The following is a 25,002-nucleotide window of genomic DNA, read 5'->3' on the forward strand; positions in this document are numbered from 1 at the left end:
CAAATAACAATCATCAAATAACAGTATAAAAGAGTTTAAAATTTCACAAGAGGAACTGAAGCGGTGGCAGTTGCAGAGATTATTCCTGAAGTGCCACAGAAATTTAAGAGGATGGAGTGTAAATGCACAAGTGCATGTGGAACAAATATGGAATTAATCTGAACATTACTTAGAATAAAAGCAATTTGAGGTGTATACATCTGTGCCAGCATCTTCATTACAAATAAACCTGTTAGTAGCTTGAGTCACTTTTATTGCACCTCAGAGATCAAATTTGTTATCAATTTCCAGGAGTTTACGGTGCTGATGATAAAGTAGCAGTGCCCCACAAAACCAAAGATTAATTTGCTCGAAGCTCTGATGCACAGGCTATTGTCTCTTATTTTATAGCAGACAAATTATGTTTGAACTAGTAATCTAAAGTCCTAAGAACAAACATTTCCATCTCTGTCTGGGGATATATAAGTGTTAATGTTGTGAGTTTGTATTGATTTGGTTTCATAAAGTAAAACTGCAACAAGAATTAATAAAACATTTACAGCTTTAGTTGATTTAGGCCAGTAGTTTGCTCGATGTCTTTAAAAAGACTAATAAATCAATGCACCCATTCATTCTTTTCCTCATGCAACACTTCTTATTTGAACAAAAGGAATAAAGCTAGGATCTGTAAAGTATGCTGAGCTCAAAAGTTTCTGACAGATTTTTTTATTGTAATGTTACTTGGACAAGATGAGCTAATAAATATTCAAATTGTACTACTGATATTCTTTGGAAAAATATGATTAATAATACAAATATGGTGAAATATTAATTTCTTACATGGTCAGATGGAAAGGCTCTTGCTTCTAGAAGAATTTTATAGCGTCTTGGAGTAGGCTTAAAGAAAGATAACTGTTAAGGAAAAAGAAAGAAAGAAATATTGAAATTTATCTAAGCAGAGATGGGAAAGATGCTCCCAGCATATAACTTAATAAAGACTGCTTTACTGTCATGCAGACCTACAGAGAATCCCCTAGAAATTACAAATATTTCTTTGTCCATATAACATTTATCAAAGTAGGAAAGTGTTACAATACTGTATTTCACATATCCATAACAAAGCCACCAAAACCCAGCAGTGAAAACTTGCACTTACAGGAATCAATGGCAAAGCTTTGACTGCAGCCAGGCAAGCTGGGATTTCACCCAGCTCCATCCAGCAATCAAAAGCAGCAGCTGAAGAGTACCAGACAGTGAAAAAGAATTAGATTTACATCCCTGCACTTAAACTTTAGTTATGGAATCATCCCTTACTCCAAAACAAGGCTGACCAAAGACCTGATCTCAGCACCTGAGGTGGGTGATCTTCTCAGGTCCTGGCAAGCTGGGCTGGCCACTGTGCCAGGAGGAGTACAGAGATTTGCAAGCCCTCCTGCTCAATTTACCTTGGATTACACAACCCTCTGCACGGTCTGTGTACTCCAGAAATTCACATTTAATTCAGGGCAGAGTAGCCACCTGAATTGACTGTACTAAACCTACCCTGCTCCATGTTCATTAATTTTTAAGAGGTCCAGAGGAGCAGATCCAAGTGATAAACCTTGTTGTGAGAACCACACAAAGCAAGCTTCACATCTACACTCAAACCAAATCTTTGGAACCAAATCTTTGGAAATATTGGAGAACCAGAGACAGGCTCTGTGCAGCCACAGGGACACCCGAGCATGAATAAGACACATTTATGGTTGCTATGGCATGCAAGTCAAAATGCTTTAGCACATTTTTGATACATATAAAATAGCATAATTCTAAGTGTCATCTCTTGTAAGCAGCTGCATTTTAAACTTGACTGATATTACAGCTTTGTTTGCTCACTGCTGAACTCGTTTCCTTAACTTTGAAATTTGACATGGAATCAAAATTTGAGAGGTTGCTTGTAAATGTTTCTTAAATAATAAGATTTCCTCTGGCAACTGACATACAACACATGTGAGAACAGCTGAAACTTCCCTTACAGAGTCCTTGAAAATATTTCTCTGTCCAGCTTTCCTGCTTAGTATTGAGTCAGACCGGGTCTCGCACATACATTATTCAAGATACAACTCCCAAGGCTTAAAAACTTAATCTGTCACCCAGTGCTGTCTCTGTGAGGTTCTCAGAAAGCACTTTGCTTACACACACACAAAGAAAGGAGAAAAATACTTGTCAACACAAGATCAAATATTCATCATAAAGACATACCATCTGAAGGTGCAAGTTAACAGTCAGCCCATTCATTAAGGCTATTTCTTGTGTTTTGGCCCCTAAAAAATGAAAAAGATAAAAAATTTGAAAAATGGTTGGAGTATTTCTTTAAAATTTCAGAGAAATAGAACAGAGAGCAGAGAACAGTAGTGAGAAAGCAAAAGAATTCAGTCAGTGTCTCTCCAAAGCCTGGAAAGGAAACAAATGTTTATGGTGTCATCAGAGTGAAATAAAAAGATTTCTTGTCTGACTCTCTATGCTGCACTGGCAGGAAAATATTTATTTTTTCAGGTCAGACACAGAAAACAAAACAACCCCACAACTAAATCTTTCCATTTCCCAGCAAACCACCAGTGGATTTATTATCTTGAATATCTCAGACAAGTGAGGTCACAAAGACTATATGTAAAGCAAGACTTGAAGACTTAGTTTTGTCAGAAGTTCATATGTAACACAAGTGAGAAAGCATATTGAGATAATCATCTGTTGTAAGTGATTACTGTAATGTCAAGATAAATCTCATCCCTAATTAAAAAATTAAATAAGCAAAATTGACCTATTGGATATAACAGTCCATTATTAATGTATAAGCTTTACAAGAAGCCATACCCACGTTGCTCCAAGGAGGATAATAACAGATGCCTTTGGACTACAGCTAATCACAAGCAGAGCTAATTAGTAACAACTAATTGTTGTTAGCAAGTATTTAGTAACAAATTCTCCAGCATTTGTCAAGCCCTGGTGAAAGGTTTTAGGTAGGACAAGGAATTGTGTGTTGGGCAGCACCAAGACACGGAGAAAATGAATTCCTGTTTCTTTCTGGTATGCTTGGTGTCTGTTGTTGAAAAAGAGAAATTCATTCTTGAGACAAATCAACATTTTGAGAGTCTTCTTCAGATGGGAGATGTGTTCATGCATCTTGTCCTGATCCTCACTCAGCCTCAGATTCACCGAATGTGGAGAGAGGCTGCAGAGAGGGAGGGATGAAGAGAAGTGTAAGCAGGCAGGGAGGGCAACAGCCACTCTTGGAATCAATAAAGAAGAAGGAAAAGCTGATTTGGGGATATAAAAGGGTAAGGGGAGGCACAAGAAAAGGAAAGCTGAACTCTGAATTTCTCTTGTCCCTGCCTTGGGGGATACCTGACACACTGCCACCATATCCTAAACAGTTTAAATTTACAGAGTGATTGCTATGTCAGTGTAGGAGAAATGATATAACAATGGGTTCAACCCAATGCAGGCAAATATAGCCAAAGAACACTGAAATCTATAATTATAATTAATTCATACATTCCTCTCAAGCAAGCCTCAGCTTCTGCCAGCCCAGGAAAAGCCAAGCACCATTCTCATTGAGGTGTTCAAGGACATTTCCACTTGTTGCTGAAATCTCCAGGTTTTGGACAGAAGGATTTGGAAAACAGGTGTCATTGACTGGGAATGATCAGTCCAGGGGATGAGCCACACAAAAATGACTAAGCTCCCTCCTCCTTCAGACACCAGGAACATCATCAAGTTTGTAGAAAGAAATATATTAAGGACTTTCTTCATAGGGAAGAATAAGCTTTTTTTCTTCACTTAAACTCCTTTCCTTTGCTTTCTTTTCTTCCCTCTGATAGCATTGCATCTTAAGGCTCCATGCTGCTGGAAGAGGTCACCTTGGGGTTGCTCTATTGCAGATCCAGGAGACAGCTAGAGAGAGTGATTGCAGCTCAAAACAGTATTATTTGCAGTCTTAATATTTCTATGGAACTCTTGAGGCTGGAAAAGGGACAGGATCAAGAAATGGCATTGTTCTTATTCGTCCCTCTGCTCCTTCTGTGAAGTCTGTGGCTTTCACAGCAAATTCTGCACGAGCAATCCCCTGCCTGCTGTACTGATTCTGTATAAAACAAATGGTTAATCTGTAGATCACTTTTAGCTGCATGTTAGCATCCCAAATTAAATATGACACTACATTTGTCATGTAAGTCTTGGTCTTCCGTAAATTATATATTTATTAAAAGCCTTCCATTATTGAATTTCATGCCCACAAAACAAACCTCATCCATGTCATTGGAAAACTGTTATCCTTTATAACCTGCACTGCATTTCAGAAAACAACCTTTCCATGATCCAATTAACCTATTACAATATTCAAAGACCCGGCACACGGGAGACAAAATTATGTTTGCCTTCCTTATTTCCTAACTTTATACCATATCTCCAGGACAGGCTAAAACCTGTATGTTCTGCATGATAAATCTCCTCTTTAATAAAAGGAAGCAGCGTTTGCAAAGTACAACTTCAGAGACAATTATGATTGCGTTAGGCAGACACTGCCATCCTTCTCCTCTCTGACTGCCAGGGAAGTCTGATCCTCGCTGGAGTAAGTAAAAAGCATTTTGTAAAATGATTGGAAAAAGGCTAAGAGCCCCAATTTTGAAAACATTTTGGTTATTTCAAATAATCCTTATCACTCAAAGTCACTCCAAATCTGCTCAGCATTCAGTCTTCCCTCAACAGAGACCTGCCCGAGCCCATCGTGGAGCAGCAGTCACACAGTTAATCTTGTTCCATCAGAAGGTGATCCTGCCAAGGTTGTAATGTTTTAATAAAGTCTGGTAGGAGAGGCAGAGATTGCCTTCATTGCCTTCTGCCACTTGGTGTGAGCACAGGAAAAAAGCTTTGGCCTCCGCTGACCTTGACTCTTCATTTCACAACGTATTTACTACTGTAACTTTCATTGAACAAGAAAATGTGACTGCCTTTAATAAGCAAGGTGCTCGTGCACTATAAACCATTAAGCAGACAATGGTGTTTTACAGTCCTTGGTCCATTTCTGAGTAAGTTTTAGTTGCTACCACTGCTTAGGGTGAGAAATGACAATTCTTCTTCCTCCTCCTCCTCCAAAGCATGTTCAATAGTGAATAAAAAACACAGTAAAATTCTGTTATTGTTCTTACATTAAAGTCAATAAGAAAGTAAATTCAGAATTCATTCAGCTACGTACTCGTACATAATCAATATTATTATTTATTGGAAAACTGTACTTAAGCATAAATTGTGAGGGCTGGAACTCTAATATCCCTTCCAACCTAAATCACTTCATGAATCTGTGGATTACTGCATTGAAAAGAGCATTTTAACATCGCTTTTTTTTCCATCCATTTATCCTTTTAACCTCTTCACCATCGCCTACAAGTTTAAAAATTGGAATTTACTATGATACATCCATTATTTGGAAAATATTAATTCATCTGCATTCCAAGAATCCCTCATCTGTGTCCTGGAAAAGATCCATGAGGGTAGTTTCTAAACAAAACCCTGCACACAAACTTAAGGGCCAGATGTGAGCCTAGACCACATTTTATAATTTAATCAAACAATGCCCCAGAAATTCTGGAGAACAGAATCCAAACCATGCTTATTATCTTTGAGAAAGACAACAGGAAGCACTTCCCAGGAAATTACTTTCAAAACAAAATATTAGGTTATTAGGGTGACTTCAGTAATAATTTTTATCAAAAATTTTGGAATATTTGTTTACCATTTAAAAAATGATAATAAATCCATTGTGGTTAAGACATGGTGATGTAAAAGCACTGGTGTCACCTGGAGCTTGATAAATAAAAGGAAAGTAAGGAGATGGATGAGCAATTAGATGAAATTTAAGCGAAGCTCTCATTTCCATCTCCTTACACCTAGTTGTATTTAATTAATATTAAAATAGAGACTTAGTTGGCAGCCTCTATAAGACAGATGGTTAAGGGTAAAAGGGTCCCAGCCTCGTTCTCTGCTTTCTGCAGTGACTCTTAACCTACAGCTGAGGCCAGAGGGACGCTGGCAGGGGCAGTGGCAGCAGGTCAGGGCTCAGCCTGCCTCAGGGCTCCACATTCTGCAAACAAAGCACAAGCAAACAGAGGTGATGCAGGGAAAGATGATAACTCAGAAGCTTCCAGTTGTCCTTTGGGGAATCTTGGCTCTCTCTCTCCTGGTCGTGTGAAGAACGTCAGTGGTCGTACTTTGATTACAAATGGGGGTGCCTGGGAGTATGATATAAGAGAAATTCTTGTCTGCCTGCTTAGTTAAATTCAAGGTTTCCAGTTGAAAATTCCAAGGCACATTTTCACATCTTCCTAGTTCTACCCTGAGAGAACAAGAATATCCACTGGCCAAGGGAGATGGGTCATACTGGAGAAAACCCTAAATCAGCTGTGTTCAGCATTTCAACACCCTCCACTCCCTTTATAGTTCCACATTTTTATGTCCTATGAGGCTTAACAGAGGGTGATGAGCTTGTCCTTGAATGCAATGAAAGCAAGAGAAGTAACTTAACCTCCTGAGCAGCACCAGGTACAACAATAGCAACTCATAAAACCAGAACCCCCAATCTGCATTTTGAGATTTTTATTTCATTCTGCAGATGGGATTTTCCTACATAGCTCAGTGATGCCCGGTGTAGCCACAGTTGTATTTATATTATCTCAGAGTTTACATCATGGATAGACCAACTACAACAATAATTTATTGCATTTGTTCTGCTCCAATAATAACACCCACTATTTTAGCTATTTTGAAACTTCATAAAGAATTCAGAGAGGGATTTTATTTATAAGTTTATAAATAAACTTGTCATGAAACATTCTTTAATGTCTCTGCTCCCAATTGTTCCAATCCTATTTGCTTTTCTTGAAGGAGAAAACCCATAATTTTCTCATTGAACACTTGTCTGCAGTTGGAGGAGAAATTACGATACAATATCTAGGATACAGCAGGTCAACACAAGGGCAATATTTTTCCTTAGTGATGGCACAAATGAATGCCTGATAATTCAGTTCTGATAGTCACTATTGAGAGTTGCCTTCAACACCTACCTTGAAAAATGGGCCAGATCTCCCCAAAATCTACTAACCTAGCCTTGACAACAGCTGGGAGGTTTGGGGAGAAAAAGACCTTGCCAAGGTAATTTCTCTTCCCCTTTAGAGACAACTCTGAAGAAAACCCCAGTGCAAGATTACATCATCAACTACACAGAGTAAGAAGTGATAGAGGAGATTTGCATTCTCACTCAGCTGACTGCTTTCATGGCATATTCACCAGGAGGAGTCTCCAGGGCTCCTCAATCCCTGGAACAACCAGAAGCACTTCCTGCCCAAGTCCTGCAGCACTGCAGGCTCCTCAAGGGGACAACGGGGTCGTGGGAGCTCATCAATAGCAGGGCCTGCCCCAGTTATCTGCTCCATTGCCATAAGCAGCTCTTAAAGATGAGTCTGGGTTTAGGGGCAGGGTAAAGAGGAAAACCAGAAAAATTCTGGATAGAAACAATTTATCAAAGGGGAGGAAAGTTCATAATTTTACTTCCGGAAGAGTGACTGAGATTCTGCAATACCAAGTACCCATGTGTCCAAGTGGTTTATGATGCTCCAATAAATCCTCTGCTGTAATTAGTTTATCCCACACATTCATCCCCTAAAACACTCACAGCCTTAAAATAAAATGTTAGCCCATGCACAAGAAAACCTGCTTCCAAACACAAGAATAAAAGGAACTAAATTCTGCCTACCAAGTTTCAGGGGTTTGAGTCTTAAAGCAGCTAGATTTGTTTTTATTTCTAGAGAAAGGTTTTGCCTTGCATGTCACACCTACCAACCAGCTCAGCCATCAGGTCCAGGATGCACTCATCTGCCAAAGCCCACGGGCGTCGGCCATTGAAATGGCCATGGACACCTCTGAAAAGGAATAGAAAAATTATGAAAATGTGTAGTATTCTATTTGGATCAGTCCTAAGAATCATATCTGATTTGGACACTCCACATTTGGAATATGAGACTTGCCTAAGGTTAGAACAACAATTTTCTCATACTCTTAAACCTCAGAGCAAAGGCAATTTATTGGTTTATGACAGGATTTCAGTTGCTTGAAAATTATTTATTTTGGCCCATAAAATTCCTCTAGAAATTCCTCAGAATTAAAGATGATGTTTTTTTTCACAAGCCCCCTGGAAGTGGCTACAAGGGCTCTGGAAGACTCTGGGAACAGTAAAGCTGGGACAGGGCATCCCAGTGTGGGATGGCACCTGCTAAGCCAGGCTGGCATCACTGCACAGACAGCAGAGATCCCCCCACAGACTAACCCAGCCTGCATTTCTGGCTGGGCATCAGATGGTGCAGAGGATGACAGACTTAAATACTGCCTTGCTCCCAGACAGGAATCTTTCTTATCAGAAACAATTTCCATCCTCCTGCATCTCCTATCTGAGCTCACTCTCCTGCATAAACCAGAGGGTTCTTCATGCAGGTGCTTCCTTGCGTCAACAGAGCTGCTTGCTAATTCTTATTGCTTATCTTTTCCCTGAAAAGTTGTTCTAGATCTCAGTGTACATAAAGCTTTTTGGGTAGACAAAGGCTATTTTAAAACTTTGTGTTTCAAACTGCTCCTGTCTGCAGGGGATCGTATGGTCACCTTAAGCTCAAGTGTGCTGTTACTCTGAAGAGACAGATGTATAAATTCAGTTCTGGATTAAGTGCTCTGAACTAAATTGTCCTTCAATTATGACAGAGAAGAAAACTTCTCAGTTTTCTTATACATCTGCCATGCATATATAAATAAAAAGGTGCCTATTTTCTTAAACATGCAGGGTGTAGAGCACAGATTTAAATGCAAATGGAGGCAGATTGAGAAAAGTAATAATGGTGCTAATCCAGGGAAACATTGCTCTGGGCTCCCATCTCACACTGGATGATTTTCATATTTGCTGAGCACCACAGGGTACTTGTGGAGTTGGAAACACCAGGCTGCATGAGGCTGAGTATAAAGCTGTTTCAAAATAAGGGGAAAAGCCAGTAGGAAGCTGGGTAGAGAGCAGAAGAAGCCCTAAAAGCTTTGATGTGAGAAAAAAGGGGGGAAAAAAAGTAGCAAACATTTTAAAGAAGAACTGTCCCACAAGGTTCACTCAAAATCACAAGAGGACAGCTGTCACATTAAGACCTGAGAAAGGAGGATGCATGAGACACTACCCCATCCTATTTAAAACCTTGGTTTTCCCTATCCACCTCATACTTTCCCTTCTCAGGTAGAGTTTCTTTCTGTCTCTTGCAAATATTACATGGGTGTTTTACAGTCAGATCCTTTTTGATTGACTTGGGTCTAATTCATGCCTCATAGAGATATTTCCAAAAAAGAATTACAATCCTAAAAAATGGGAGAGCTGATGCTTTTAAAAAACTCAGTTGTAGTAACCATTTTGAGACTCTCATCCTTACAAAACCCCATTTAATTTTGGGCTAGATTAGGTCAACAGCTGAAGGAGTGCAAAGGTACAACTGAACATCTCTTACAGATAGAATAGCATCCCCATGCTCAACGAGTCCAATCCCACACCAACAAGGAGGACCCTGCTCCTCAGTTTGGATGAGGTCCTGGTACAGCAGCTGACTGCTTTTCTCCATTTTACAATTGCTCTCTGATGAGTCCTGGACAGCAGAGAGCAGGCAGTGTGAAATAACCCTCATTTACAAGAGCATTTCATAGATGAGGAATAAAGGCAGTAGATGGGGAGAGGAGAAAATGCTGTGAGGGGCAGGAGTAATGCTAAAATTTCCTCCCTTCTATCAGCCCACAATGCAGCTGCATTCCCTGAAGACAGGGGGTATATGTTTCACAAACAGCAAGACATTTATTGGTAATTTCCTGTCTTATTCTTAACTGTAATAGAGTGATCAAGGGACTTTAGGATAATACAGACTGTTAAAATAAAACCCCCAAAGATTTTCAGTGGCTCCCAGCCTGAGGGAATCTGTATTTCTGAAAGAGGATAGCAAATATAATAAGATGGGAAAAATAAGTCCTAACTACCTATGGGATTCTCTTTCATTAGCTTTCCCTGATTTTATAGCTATTAGTGTCATCCTAATGGGAATTTACTAATGAAAGTTCTCTCTATCAGCACACAGGACTAACAAAATTTCAGAATAAATTTCCAAGTTATCATGAAAACAGTTGTGAGATTTTGGTCATGAGAATGTTTTATTTTGAGAGGAAGACATGGACATTTAACCATATTGAAAGAAGGGAGAGGCAGCATTTATTATTATTCTTATTATTATTATTATGGCACAGCTTACAGCTTGCCTCCCTCTTGATGGCCAATATAAATGCCAAGAGACAAAAATTATTGCCTCTAAAATGGTAGTTAAAAGCATATTCTTGGACCCTTTTTTTTATTTTAATCACATGAAACTCTGTAGACTTTGCTGATGGCACAATACATCCTATTACACTTAGGTTGTAAAATTCTATGCTCTGCCTCAGAGAATTTATATCTCTGTATATTATGCCACCCCTCTCTCAGCTCTGGTAGGCACTGGGGGTAATAATCTTTAAGGACACAAGTGCAGTGCTCCTGGCATTCTCCTCATACATAGAGAGCCTTTTTTCCCCCCACTGCACCCTAGGTAGGAAAAGAGATTTAAATTGAGGTATCCAAATTAATGAATACAAAACTTCACCCATGAAATCACAGAGCATCAGACAAACAGATATTTCTTCAACTTCTATGAGAGTTTCTCATTGTGCAAATTAATTTTTAGTCAGTTACCATTTTATTTTCAGATTGGCAGGAAATCACAATTCCACGTTTTATTCGCTGAGGTCTGGTTGATTTAAAGCTGGCTAGGGGAGCTAGAAACACATTTTTTGAGATGATCCCAGGGTTTCAAAGGCGGTGAGAAAAGGAATTTAAATTAATTGCCATCTTCAGGAATCTTCTGTGCTCATCCAAATCTTAGTCAAGTGCAAATTTCCTTCTTGCTCCTTTGCCAAAAATGATGCAAGGTATTTAATGAGCCAGTACAGACTCTTAAATTGGACCAAGGTTTCCAGCAAAGAAACAGCCAAAAAAAGGGAAGACATCAAAAGAAAAAGAACTGCATGGACCAGCAGATTAAAGACAAAACTTAAAATCCCAGGGCATTAAAGCAGGAATTTGCAGCTCCAGCACAAAACCTGGTGAAAGGCAGAGTCCTGAGAATGGCAGGAGAGGTGGGGATGTCCAACAGGGCTTGGCCAAGCTGCACTCCTCTTTGCAGCCTTCTCATATCTTGCAGGATTAGTTCAGCACACACAAAGATACCTTCTGACTTGCTGAAAATTGTCTTGCCACTGCAAGTGTTATATTACAAAGCCTTCCTCAAACTGGGAGGTGGTCAATATCCTACACCCATGTCAGCCTCTTGCCACATCACTTCAATGCTTAGAAGTATATATATATATAAATATATATAGATATAGATAATTTCTAGCCTCAATCTATTAATTCCTTGTTTATATTTACTATGCCAACATGCTTTTCATATAAGTGGTTCCTTCCCTCCCCTACACTGATACATCCACAGAGAACAATCATTTTCCCTTTCAGTCTTAATTTTGCTCAACAGCTCCAGTCCTCAAGACTTGCATGCAGCAGGTTCCCCACTCCCCAGTCACCCTGCCAGCCCTTCACAGGAGCACAACTGGCTGCAGCAGGCTCCCTTCTGTTTTAATTGTTCCACTTTAATGAGTTATTCAGAGGAGAGACATTGCCTGCTGCAGTGAGTATGCTCACACACAGTAATGATTCTATAAAATATTTTAATTACTTAACCAGTTCTGGCAGGGCAGAGGGGAAAACAAGGCACTGCAAAGCATCTCTTGGCCTTCCTCCAACCAAAAAAATGCCCCTTGAAGTTTGGATTTTTAAAACATTGGTTTATTGGCTACTCTAGGCTAAACGTGAGGGAACAACCCTTCATCCCTTTTTACCCATTATTCAATAAATCTTGGATTTAGCTGAAATCATAACTGAAAGATGAAGCCTCAGAGGCTGGTTTTAAATCCATAATAAGAATTCCAGTGGCTTGGATTTGTAATCTTGCTACATTAGCATAAGGAACAGTGGAAAGGGATATGGAGAGGAAGAATACAAATCCAGAGAAGGCATGTGGGAGGCAGATGTAGGATGAGAGCTGGAACCCACCAGTTAAAGTGGAGGTGAGGGAAAGGAACTAAGCACTGAGAGGAAACACAACAAGAGAGAGGCTTTTCCATGTTTTCCTCTCCCAGCTGTTTGCCTGATGAGTTTTACCATCACTACTTGGAGGGAAAGCTACAGCTCCCCTGCCCTTGACCAGCAGTGGGTAATCTTCCTTTTCACTCTTGCCCTTAACTACGAGCAGTGAAAGCCATTTAAATAGACTCACAGCTCTTTGAGAGGGGTCCCAAGACACAACAAACAGAAAATGCAATAAACCAATTTATAAGAAAGCCAGAATCTATACCATGGCTGACTTGATGGATGTCCCTAATTTGCATGCCATTTCCTAGATTCTTGCTACTTATTTATCTAAGCCAGAGCCACTACATCCCACACTGCTGACACAACAGCCATTGAACAGCCCTCAGCTGGAACAGCTACCACCTTAGACTGGGTTTTGCTAAGCTGTGCTTGGTGACTGGAATAAAAGTACTCATTTCTGTACCTTCAGCCATCTATTCCTTTGCATTCCATTCACCACCTTCTCTAAGACACACTGCTCTCCTCAAAATTAGCTTGATCTTACCCTAGCTGTCTCAGTTGCTTTAGGTTCAGGATTTAATTCTGTTTCTTTGTTGATCTTAATTTGAGGGGTTTTTTTTAGTTGGTACTTTGTTTTTTTGATTTATTCTGGGCAAGGCTTTTGAGGCCAAGCTGTGGTTTTGGCAAACAACCTTTCTGGTTGTGCTCCCTCTCTTGCAGTGGCTAGAAATCAATGTTCAGCCATTTTCCCCCACTAGACACAGATCCTGAAGGCACTTTTGATCTGAAGGAACACACTGCCTACCTTTTTTCTTCCAGGTTTTTACAGTCACTGAGGAAAAACTCATCTTTCACTGCAGCAAAGACAAACACAAGAATAGAAGTGAGGCAGTGAAAAGATACAGTAGAGGAGCTGAAATACTTTTGCAGTCCCAGTGCATCACTCTAAGAATGTTATCTGACTTCTGCCTTTTGAAGGAGCTCAGCTGTTTCCCTGACAAAGTGGGATAACAGCACAGAAATGGACAGGGTTGCAATTTTTTCAAACGACTGGAGAAACTGCATTGCTGCGCTGCCTGAATAACCAGAAGGAATGAGCTCTTCCCAAAGTTCCACTCATTCCCACTCATTCTCAGCCTTCTCACCTATAAGAATACAGGTGAAAAATAGGAATCAATAAACCATATTGATGAGCTCCCAGCATTCATACATTTACGAGTGGAAGAGCAGCTACAGATTTCTCACATTTGCATTGAGAAGCCTCCATCTCGACCGTTCCTGCTGAAACAAGGCTGCCCACTTAGCAGAATTCATTTTTCCTCTTCTGCCTCTCCATATTTCCTCTGCTCTCTCACCATGAAATCACATCTGTTCCACTCATATCCTGTACCCTATAAAAGAGTTCATCTCTCACCCAGCTCACTCACTCATCTGGATGTTATTTTCCTTTCCCACCTTCAGTTCCCTGTTTTTCACTCATCATTTTCCTTACTCATCCCTGCTCCAGCTGCTCAGGCAGGTGCAGGAGATCTCAAAGCACAGACTCTTAATGGAACAGAACATAATATTAAAAAAACCTAAATAAAGAGCAAAAACAGCTTTTTCTTTCCCCTCTGTATATTAAAAGGTTCCCCATTTGTTATGATGACAGTGCCTCTTTCCTTCTTTTTTCCTGTCTCTTTTACATCAGGTTGATTTAGCAAAGCTTGTTGTAATTCACACTCAGCTCCTTACTGACAAGACAGGAATGTTTCTTTCTAAATAAAATGAACTTGTCAGGCAGAGACCTGGTTTAAGAGAAGCCAAAAACCTGCCAGCATGGGCTGCAGCACTACCTGCATTCAGTGCTTTTTCAAGGGCAACTGCTTGTTGCAAGGTCTGCAGGGCGAATCACGCAGTTAAAAACATTAATTAGAAAATCACAGGGCCTGGAACCCCACCACATTCACCAGCAAGCAGCAGCAGCCAAATAGGTTTGTGTGCTTTGTGAGGACACTTTATAAACACTGCAGAGTGGAGAGGGTTAAACTGCAAAGGTCCTCCAGGTGAGCCAAGCAGAGCCACAACACACAGCACGGGCTATCACAGCTGAAAGGGTCTATTTGCCTGTTTTACTGCTCCTGCCTTTAAAAGAGATATAAACAGCACTAGGGAAACACTGAACATGTTTTACTCCTGGGCTGGAGCATTTTTAATGCACTCTTCTGCTGCTCAAGCAGTTCCAAGGAAGATCCCAAAATAAAGAGCTCCTCTGAAGCACAGGTCAGCATCTGGCACACGGTACTCACGTCCGAGCCCACTTGTCCAGCTCTTCATCCAAGTAAGTTTTAACTTTTCTTGGCTGGAGCCCAAGAGAATTCCCAGCAAAGTACACACAGCTCTCCTCTCCATTCACCAGGGTCAGGTCAGCTGCGGAGGGAAACCAGAGAAACGAAATGCACGTGGGACTGAGCACTGGAGGGTCACCACAGTACATGTGGGACACGGCACAGCAAGGTCAACACGTGTGGGACTGAGCACAGCAGGGTCAGCACAGCACGTGTGGGACACTGCACAGGAGGATCAGCATGTGTGGGACAGAGCACAGGAGGGCAGCAGGTGTGCACACCCCCCCCAAACACCCCTGCCACCCCCAGAGCTCTGTCCATCCCCCATCCCCTGGACATCCCGGTCCCCACATGCAAACAGAGATGTCACATCCTGACCTCTCTCCCAGAACATCACCGAAGAGCATCTAAGGAGACAATTTGCAAGCAACTATGCACATTTTCCTCCTACAATTTTTGGAGCTAATTAGAGTTCAGGCACCAGTAAATCCCCAGCTCTCAGGGGCTGTGTGAGAAGCAGACACTGGCACCAATTTTATCAGGTCTGTAACCAACAGTGAGTATATTCCCAATCAGGCTATTCACTTTTCTTCCACCACCAATATATGCCTACTCTGAGTGATGAAGCTGCTGGAATCATGCATTTAATAAAAGTTAGGCCTAGGTAAATCTGTGTCTTAATGTAAATTGTCCCTGCACAATTAAATCTCTGTTCAGAAAAAATGTAATTGTCAAGGAGAATATTTTAAAGCAGTCTTAAAAGTTTTTGTCTTGTCAGCAAATACTGTGGGCTGCACTTCATGTCATCATCTGAGGAGAAGGAGGAAATCTGTGTTGACAAATCCTTTCAATGATTAGGAGAAAAGCAAGGCAGTAGAAATTTATAAATAATAGCTCTAGTGAGGTTCTGAACAATCTAATTACCCTGTGTCATCATCTATCAATCCAAACACAGCCTTCTTCTGTTATTTCTCATGTTAGAGATTCTTGGAGGGACAAGTGATGGTGACCTTCTAGAAGTGGTAATTTGCATTTTTCTATACCTATACTTACAATACCCCTGAAAGATAATATCACATATAATTTTGATAAATATAATTGATATCCCTCAGAATAGGGATCAAATGAATGAGTATGTTAAAATACATGCTAAAAATTAACTTCAATTCAATCTGTGAAAATCTTGTAAGTCCTGTAGAAAAACAGCCTGGAAAAGGTTTCTTACTACCTTTTGCACTAACAATTACCAATTTCATTGAACTTCCCCAGAAAAACATTTTTCAGGAGTATAGACAACTTGGGTAATTTCCTAATTAAAGTTTTAGAGGCTTTTTAAAAGCATAAGTCAGAGAGCAATCTCAGCCTAATCTGTTTTGCAGATACTCTGTCTGTTTTACATCTCCATTGTAATATGAATGAAAACAGAGAGGCATAAATATCATCCATGCCCCCAAACTGATTATATTAAAAGTTCTTTTCCTACCAAGAAACACAATAACACTGTCCCCATGGGGTTAGAGAGAAGGATCCTTGCTCAAGAATCTGGAGCTGCATCTCACCAATGCTCACCAAGCAGTAAAAGAGGTGAGGAATTATCAGCAAGGCAGCTTTTCTTACACCACAGTCCTTTCTAAATAAAAACACCCCTGTTTACCATTGGAGAGACAGGGCATTGCCTTTTTGATAAAGTTATTTTAACACCTTTTTACCTGTTCCTTTCGATATTCTTTTCTTGATGTGCTATCAACTCTAAATCTGGATGAACTTTTTTCCCTTTTGACAAAAAGCTCTTTACTTCCCCCTCTCTGACATCACTAAAATATTCATTTTAGACCATTGCTGCTTATTTTTTTCACCATCTTTGTAATTTCTCCTGATCAGCACCTCCTCATGCTCCAACAACTCTACATTCACTGTAATATTCTTTTTTCCTAGCACTTGTCTTTCCCCAAATTACATTTATTTTTCACAGTATAGGCTCTGTTACTTTCTGGAGGAGCTGTGGTTGATTTGAAATACATATTGAAATATTCTAACAGGAAATAAACACAATTCAGGAAATAAAAGCAAAGAAAAAAAATAATTATTGAAATGTGTTCTTAGAGTAGCCTGGATCAAAAAATACATTTTTGTTAAGATTAATTAAATATATATTCACACACCTACTCAAATTCCTGCAAACTGGTCAAATCTAACACATATATTGCTCTGCATTCTAATTGTATCCATTCATCTACATTCAATATGCCCTTCTGTATCTTTAAACCTAAAAGGAAAAGGAAGTTTATTGTCAGAAATATTCAGTTCAAACAAAAAGGAAAAATGTAATGGGTTCTTTAACCAGAAAGGAAGGACTAAATCTGCTTATACTTATCTAAGCTCTGTCCTTAGCTGAAGGATAAAAGATCTCCACTTCCACACCTGCCTCTACCCCCCTCACCAGGCCTCCAAAAAGCCAGATTTTCATGGCTAACCATTCCTTTTAATAATTTCTTCTGGAAATACAACTCAGCACTTTCACTCCAGGGCATCTTTTTATTCCCAAGAAACCCAAATGATGCCCCACTCCTTCAGCAGGTGACGAAGCACAAGCCATAGCCTTAATCAGATGGGTGATTTGGTGCCCAGCCCATTTCTGCCTCCTCCCTGGAGTGCACGAAAAGAGGTTCAAGAGACTTTGTTGTCAGCTCTGAGAAGAGCAACGGGATCCAAACATTTCCCTAAATCTTCTGCTGTAATCTTTTCCTCACCTGAGCTTTGCCCCTCATGCTTGCACATAAAACCTCCCAGATCTGCAGGGAGCTAGGCTGCTACTGGTTTCCTCCGGATGGATACTGCAAATAAACAGCTCTGACAGTTTATAACTTGATAACTAAATTAAACTATTCTAATGACTTCCTAAATATTTTCCTGTACGTCATCTTACTGTTGTCTCCTATGGATGTTCTCATCTGCTTCTTGTAAGGTTTCATTTTAAAGCCTCATTGTAATGTTTTATGTAAATATATAAAGAGCATTTGATGGCTAATATCTGGAATGACATTTATCTTCAGGAATGTGTTATCTGGCATCCTCTCCTGGGCGCAGATAAATGTCATGGCAGATCTGTCTCTATGCTATAGTCACACAATGTAAATATATATATATATTTACACCCCTGCTGCTCTTCAGCAGGGAAGCTGTTCCTGATGACAGCTGAAGCACAGAAAAGGACAGGAAAAAAAGGGGAGGGAAAACCCCCTCAATTTAGGAACACCAGAAGGATGGGTTATCTGTGCTTTTCAACTGGTACTACTTTGTACATCACTTATCTTCACTAAAACATATCTATCCACAGTTTGGGACTAAATATTATTGTAACTACAGGGGGGAAACCCCACAGAAGCAGTCTTTGGGTCTAAATATTGTGGTAATTGAAAACCAAACAATAATGGATGTTGAAAGGGAAGAAACCAAAACTGTCACATGGGTATCAAAACCTCTACCTGCTTCTCAGAAGATTCTTTAATCTGAAGCTGCTGCAACACTACACTGAAAAGTGACCTTTGATGTCCTGGAGAGACATTTGACATTCTGCAAAGATCCAGCTGCTCCTGCTTGGGCTGGGTTCCAGCAGCACCACTGCCGTGGGAACTGTGTTCCAGCATCTTTCCAGCTTTAGTGGCACATCTTGCAGCACAATGGTGGCAGCTGAAGGGGCTTTGAGCACAGTATAGTCAAATGTCCAAGCAAACAGAGGAGGTTTAGAAAACTCTCTTTTTTTACCCCTCTCAGGGTAAAAAAAAAATGAAAAAGAAAAATTACAGGGGCATGGAGGAAGCACATAGTTTAAATATTTGCAAAGTGTCCACTCCTGCTCTGAATAATAGAAACAGAAAAACTCAGGGATTTAAATGTAGGGAAAGATAAGCCAATACCACCAGAACACAGCGAACTGAGATTTATCATCCCTGTGTCCCAAGGGCAGGAGCAGACTGCATTCCCAACACTCGTCACTGCTCAGCAGGAAGGTACTGAAGACAGACTGTTTCAAAAGATGTCCAGGAATTCAGACTATTGACACCATTTTCTATCATAGTCCTTTACTGATCACACTTTTGTGAATGCACCTGTATTTCTCATTTACCATCAGTAATGTCCTTTCAGAAAAAAAAAAATCTGCAGAAAATTCTATCTGCATTCATTGGAAAATGAAAAAAAAATTGCAAGGAAGTTCTATCATATTTTTTCTTTTCATTTTCAATAGTTACATTTGGCCAAGGCAGGAAAGGAGGAGAGTGACTGTGCCTGTGTGTGTTCACCATCTAAGGAAATAATCTGCCATTTCTCCAGTGTGCAGTGACCAGGGCCTGCAGAGCCAGCACAGCTTTTGCTCTCCAGGTAACTGACACAAAAATAAACCCAGACAGGGCTTGGGAAGCAGGAGGAGAGACCAGGACCTTGCTGCCTCCATAGGTGGCTGCTCCCACCAGGTTTCCCTGCGTGAATTTGGCTAAACATGGTGGCTATTGCAGGTACCAAAAAAAAGTTGGAGCTGGGTCTTGGTTTTGATGGTCTGGGAGTACTAACCCCAAACAAATGCTTCCCTCTCAGCCTGCCACCCCCTTTTCCACCCCTCCTGCCTCCACACCAAGCCCTCCCCAAGCCCAGACGTGCCACAGGCTCCTCAAAGCAACCTGTGGAACCGGAAAGAAGGAGAAAAATGTCCAGAACTATTTCACATAGCTTCACTGAAGTCAGGTGCTGTCTATTTTTAGGCAATTCATGAGGAAAGTGGAAAATATCTTCAAATAAAAGGCTTCATTATGAATTATTTGCTCAGATCAATTATTTGTTCTGAGGCACAGTCTTCCATTTGGCCTCAGTGAGAAAATAGCTCCACCAGCAGCAATAAGACATAAATGTTCACATAATATATATACTGCCTCTTTCATTAACTAAAATAATTGTAACCAGACAGATAATTCCAAGCTGAATCACACCAAGGAAGCAACTGCTCTGAACTACCCAAGCGAGGCTGCTGTTTCGAGCCATTAGACAGAAAAGCTCCTGCCTATAATTTTCAATCAGTCACTACATTGTTCAAAGCTGCTGACTGACAGCATAAGCACCACATAAGTACTGTATCCTCACATTTGATTCAGGATGGCAACGAGAACATAGAGCTTTTGGTGCTAGAATAAGCTGATGGATTGATTTAGCAACAGCGGGGACATTCTGTGCTCAGATATGACTACAATTGCTCAATTATCTCATAAGTGACGATGATTTCCAAAGACTTGGAATAAACACATGCAGAAGATGTGAAGCCCAGCCCTTTCCCCCTCCCTCTCCCTCAACAGCAATTATAACTCTCACTTGGAGGCAGATCCTTGACTTTGGGGATACAGAAACATTCTCGAAGGTGCTTTAACTCATCTTTTTCATCTAAGTGGAAAGCAAGTTTTCTGTCCGTGGGACTGCACCCGAGCTGCAAGGCAGTTTGTTCCAGAATGCTTGTTGGGAGCACAGGAGAAGATGGATCCATTTTCAGGTCATTCAATTTCACCTGAAAATCAGAAATGCCAGTTTAGCTTCTGCAGTTTGCATAGTCACGAGTGGCTGATAAGCAGCCACTAAAGCTGCACCATTCAAGACCCAAACTTACTTGATTTAAAGCTTTTAAAAAGTGAAGTGTCTGAATAGAATAGTAAACCTGATCAAATATTTCCAAGGCAACATATTGCTTTAACCCCCAAAGGCTTTTTTCTTTCACTTCTACAGATACAAAGCTCTTCCTTTTTTAAACTTTATCAGCCTCTTCTAAGTTCTCCCACCAGACTGACAGCAGCTCCAAATGCTGGAGTGTCACTCACAGTCTGGAGACGTCAAAGCCAGAGGCAGCATTATTGTTTCTGCAGTTTGAGCTCCTAAGAATAGCAGGTGCACAGACACATTGAAGTTGTTTCCACATTTTCCAATGTTCAGCCCCTTTCAGCATTTTTTACCTCAAAAATTGGAGGGGGTGTTTGTATACGGCCGTGTTCATGTGCAAGGGCAGAGCAGGCAGGATGCAGGTGGCAGGCTAACACGGCTTTCAAAATCAGGGCCTTGAATTATTATTTCCTTTCAGCTACACCAAATATCCTGCTGGTTTAGATCTGTTTCTCCTGGGAAAGGAGAGAAGCCCAAGTGAAATCAGAAATATGACAGACCATGAATGCTAAGAGAATGCCCAAAACTAACTGCAAAATTTACAAGCTCATTGATCTTGATATGAAAACAGTCCTGTAACTGTAATGCTCAGAGACACACTGTGTTCCAGACAGCTCTGGTGCACTTGGCTTTACAATTGGCAGAGAAGGTTTGCAGCACATACTCTGCACTTTAGGGCAAGATTTCCCTGCTGTGTTTTGTGGCAGCAGGCAGCCAAGAGGCTCAACGAGGTGCTTGGTGGATGCCCCAGTTTAGGGAAATGTGTAGTTACACCACATAACATTCTCTGCCTTTTTAACATCCTCAAGAGTCTTGGTGCAAAGGAACCCTCGAGGGGATAGGCTGAAATAGGATAGATTAGCACATAACAAGGAACACAGAGCCACTAGAGAATATCGCTTCTTCTCTCTGTTTGAGAAAGAAAACTCTTTAAGCGCATGTCTTCCATAAGCTCTCATTTCTTAAAGCCAAGATATCCTACATATAGCTATCAGAAACAAGCTGTGGATAGAACAACAGATGACTATTGAGAAGAGCTTTGTCAACACATATGGGAAGGACAACGGTTGGTATTTAAATATAAACTCCCCAAACAGCACAGCCTCCTCAGTGCTAATTAACCCAAACCTGTTTATACTCTGGCCAAATGGCCAGCATGATGCTACTTACCTGCTTTAATCTGCTATCATTTGGTTTTATGATGAGAACATAATCTTTTACCCCTCCAGACCTGGTATCTTACACAGTAACAATTTTTCCCCTTCAACCAGCATGCAGAGTTAAAATTAAAGAAAAAATTTAAAAAATAGCAGCAGAGTTCTTTAAAACAACAGTTTTCATTTAGCTAATGTTCTCCTTCCTCTGGGATTTATTGGAGACATCCTATTTTTATGCTGTCTCCACACAGGTTGTTTACACCTCCTCATTGTCACTAAATTTATCATTCCCACTCATTCACCCTAATCATCATTTAGCTGGGGAAAAGGAAAATATAATGGCAAAAAAAGTTTGGGAAAAAAAAATTAGCATCTTGGTTTTCAGAGTGCTTTTCAAGGTTTCTAGGAGGCTGAGGGCTACACCCAGACCAGGAGCTGGATGTGATGCTCAAGTGGCCCCAACTCCCAAAGAGCTGCATCCCACTGAAAGCCCTGAGGAAGGTGTGACCAGGCTCCCTGTGCCCCAGGGAACTGCTCCTCAGTTCCTCCACAGCTGAGCAGCTGATCCAAGGTGCTGCTCCCTGCTGGGATGTCAGTCACAGATGTGATTTTCTGCAGGTCACCTTCTGCACCTGATTTGGCACACACCAGGGAGGGTGGCTTAGGGATCTCTATTTCTTCCAGGTGTTGTGAACCAACAAGAAAAGCAAGTTATGGTCACAGACACCATGGCCATCACTAATGCAGTCACCTCATTATACACACAGAGTAACTCCAGTTTCACTTCTCCAAATTACAGGATTAATGAGACCTTATTTCCAAGCAACACTTGGATCAGCACTTGGAAAGCAGAACTAGGTTTTGTTTCCAAAGCTTGTTTATTTGATTTACAACCCCAGCATGGATGTCCTGATCCCATTATCAAAGCATGTCCAGCACATACATAATAAAGATAGAGCCCTCTGTTTTTAATAATGAGCACTTAATGCAAATTATGTAAAAAAAATCCTTAGATGAGTGATTGAAACCCATGTCTCCCTTACTGTCTCCTTCTAGGTAAAAGAATTGCCAGTGCAAGCTGCAAAATCTCCTTCCCACTCAAGTTAATGCCTGGATTTTTTTTTTTTTTTTTTTTTTTTTTACTCCCTGGTGACATTCTCCTGGAGGTAAGGAGCCTTTTCAGCTCTCTAAACAGATCAATCTTGAGTTAAGAATATTTGCTCAGTGATGCTCAGCCCCCATGGTCCCTAGGAAGTATTGCCATCACCTCTGTCCTCTTCTGAAAACAGCCTAAAGAGGGTTTGAGACTCTCCAGCGTTCATCTCCTGGGACCACTGGGGTAATTGTCCTGAAATTTGTGATCAGGAGGTGGATAATAAGGGTGCTTGAAGGATTATTTGGTATTGTAACCCCATTCTTCTCATCCAGCCTGTGGAATCCCTGCTCCACACCACATGAGCATAGCACAGCTTCCTATTATTTAGGAATTCCTATGATTTATCTCAGCAGTCTCCTTTTTTTAGCAAGGACACCTAGTTATTGCAGTGGATTTGTGGCCATCATCTCCCAGGCCATCCACTGACCCACCTGGCAAGCACAGATGGGTTTTGGTTCCATTTGAGACCTGACTCAAACCTCCCTGAAATCAATAAGTGTCTCTACTACAGACAGCAATTCCTGGATCAGGCTCTTGGTTCCCTGTCATTGCTGCATCTGATCAATGATTTACATTTATTCTGATTATAATTGAAATTAGATTTTGACAACAAATATAATATTAAATACAGAGATCTAGAAGTTAAAAAAAGATTAAATGCTCAGGGGTATCTGATTTAATACAAATATTATTAAATAAGGTAAAACAATGAATATAAAATCAATCAAAATCCTGTTGGGGAATGAAATCCTAGAGATCCAATTCTGAGACCAGCATAAGAAAGTACTTTTGCCCTTTGAGTAGGAATTAGGCTTCATAGAGAGGAATCCCAGAATTTCTTGGGGTTGGTTTTTCCCACTCCCCTTAACTCTGACTGGCATTGTTGTATTTTTTTTTTTTCCAGAATAGAGTCCTGTGCAACTCTTTTACAATAATGCATGAGTCATTTGCTGTTTTCTACATGTAGGACAAACACATTTGTATAAGAACAGCACACTTTATCTCCTTATAACTGAAAACAATATTCAATAACCTCTTCAAACTAAAATTCAGACCCATCAGAGGAAAATGCATTTCCCACTTTGATAAACATAGCTCCTTACCAGAATTTTTTTTTTTCAGATAAAAAAGAATATTTTAAGAGAAATAATTTGTCTCCACTACCTACTACAAAAAAAGTCATACAGGTGTTTTAATACAATCCCAGAATGGTTTGGGTAGGAAGGGATTTTAAAGGCCACTTTGTTTCAATCCCTGCCATGGGCAGAGACACCTTCCACTAGATCAGGTTTTCTTATTTCTTTCCTTGAAAATGTATTACAGTTTTTGATTTAACAGATGACATGAAGTCAGTATATTTTTACTTTTTTCCTCTTTCTTTGTTCTTTTGCTCTTCCACAGAACTTGCTTGTACTACACCCTGATTCAATGTAAAAACTCAACTATGACTGTAGGCAATCTTTCATATTCAAAAAGATCACATGCAACTTATATTAAGAAAAAAAAGCAATTTTTCCATCACTTATCAGCCCCTATCAAACATTGGCCTCTACTACTTATTTCCCATTTTAAAGCTATGAAAGACAATGGATGAGAATTAGTCAGGCACAAGTGACACAAATGTCTGGGTGATTATTTCAGTTTTGTCCTTTATGCATAATTTACTGACTAAATAAAAAAAAAAAAGTGAATATTAGCAAGTCATCTTATCAAACCTCCTCAGAAAGGTCCATTAGGCTTAATTATAAAATGATAATTTGTCCTGGTTTAGATCTGCTTGTATCTTTATGGATCTCCCCTCTGTCTTGATGTCTTTGTAAAAAAAAAAAAATAAGAAAAAAGTAAAGTTCCCTTAACCCTCCCCTTAAACATTTTCTTTAAATATTCCAAGATGTTACTCACAGTCTTTGTACCCAGCACAGTGCTGACAGGCACACAATGAATCCCTACTTTCCGCTGTATCCTCATGGGATAAGGGTTTATCATGGAAATGTCCTGCCCTCTCTGCCCTCCAATAGTTGTTCTCCAGGTTGCTAAACACAGCTCAGCCCACAGACCTTTGATATGGTGGGGCTGGTGTCCTAATGCACCCTTTGGGGGGGAAAACTGGGGGTGTGCACAGTGTGAGTGGGGAAGTTTGCAGCACAGGTCCGGGCTGTCAAAATACACCCACTGAAAGCACCAATAGCGCCGTAATTGAGGCTGGTTTAGAAAACAAACAAAAGAGGAACTCCAGAACTGCGCAGCGTGTAGGGCTGATTCTCTTCCCATCTTTACACCAAAGAAATTGCTTTGCTTGAGCATGATTGTGCAGAAGGAAGTTTCTAAAACAGCACAGCCCAAAGCAGCATGCAGCCTAGATTACTTCAGGTTAAATACACTTCAGTGAATTTGTTTAAATTACGGAACCAGAGA

General features: G+C 40.4%; 1 protein-coding gene across 1 annotated transcript in view; it reads right to left on the minus strand.

Moving 5' to 3' along the window:
- The window catches only part of KYNU (kynureninase), a gene marked incomplete at its 5' end in the record, with an annotated part of 57,597 nt that extends 33,024 nt beyond the window's left edge, over positions 1 to 24,573 (minus strand). Inside the window, 6 exons of the mRNA XM_084208980.1 lie at positions 820 to 891; positions 2,221 to 2,282; positions 7,849 to 7,931; positions 14,542 to 14,662; positions 19,939 to 20,128; positions 24,490 to 24,573. Coding sequence (XP_084065106.1) covers positions 820 to 891; positions 2,221 to 2,282; positions 7,849 to 7,931; positions 14,542 to 14,662; positions 19,939 to 20,128; positions 24,490 to 24,573 — 612 coding nt within the window. The remainder of the gene's footprint in view (positions 1 to 819; positions 892 to 2,220; positions 2,283 to 7,848; positions 7,932 to 14,541; positions 14,663 to 19,938; positions 20,129 to 24,489) is intronic.
- Positions 24,574 to 25,002: the final 429 nt, after the last annotated feature.

Source organism: Fringilla coelebs (assembly GCF_963513975.1).
Source record: "Fringilla coelebs genome assembly, chromosome: 7".
NCBI classification, from domain to species: Eukaryota; Metazoa; Chordata; class Aves; order Passeriformes; family Fringillidae; genus Fringilla; species Fringilla coelebs.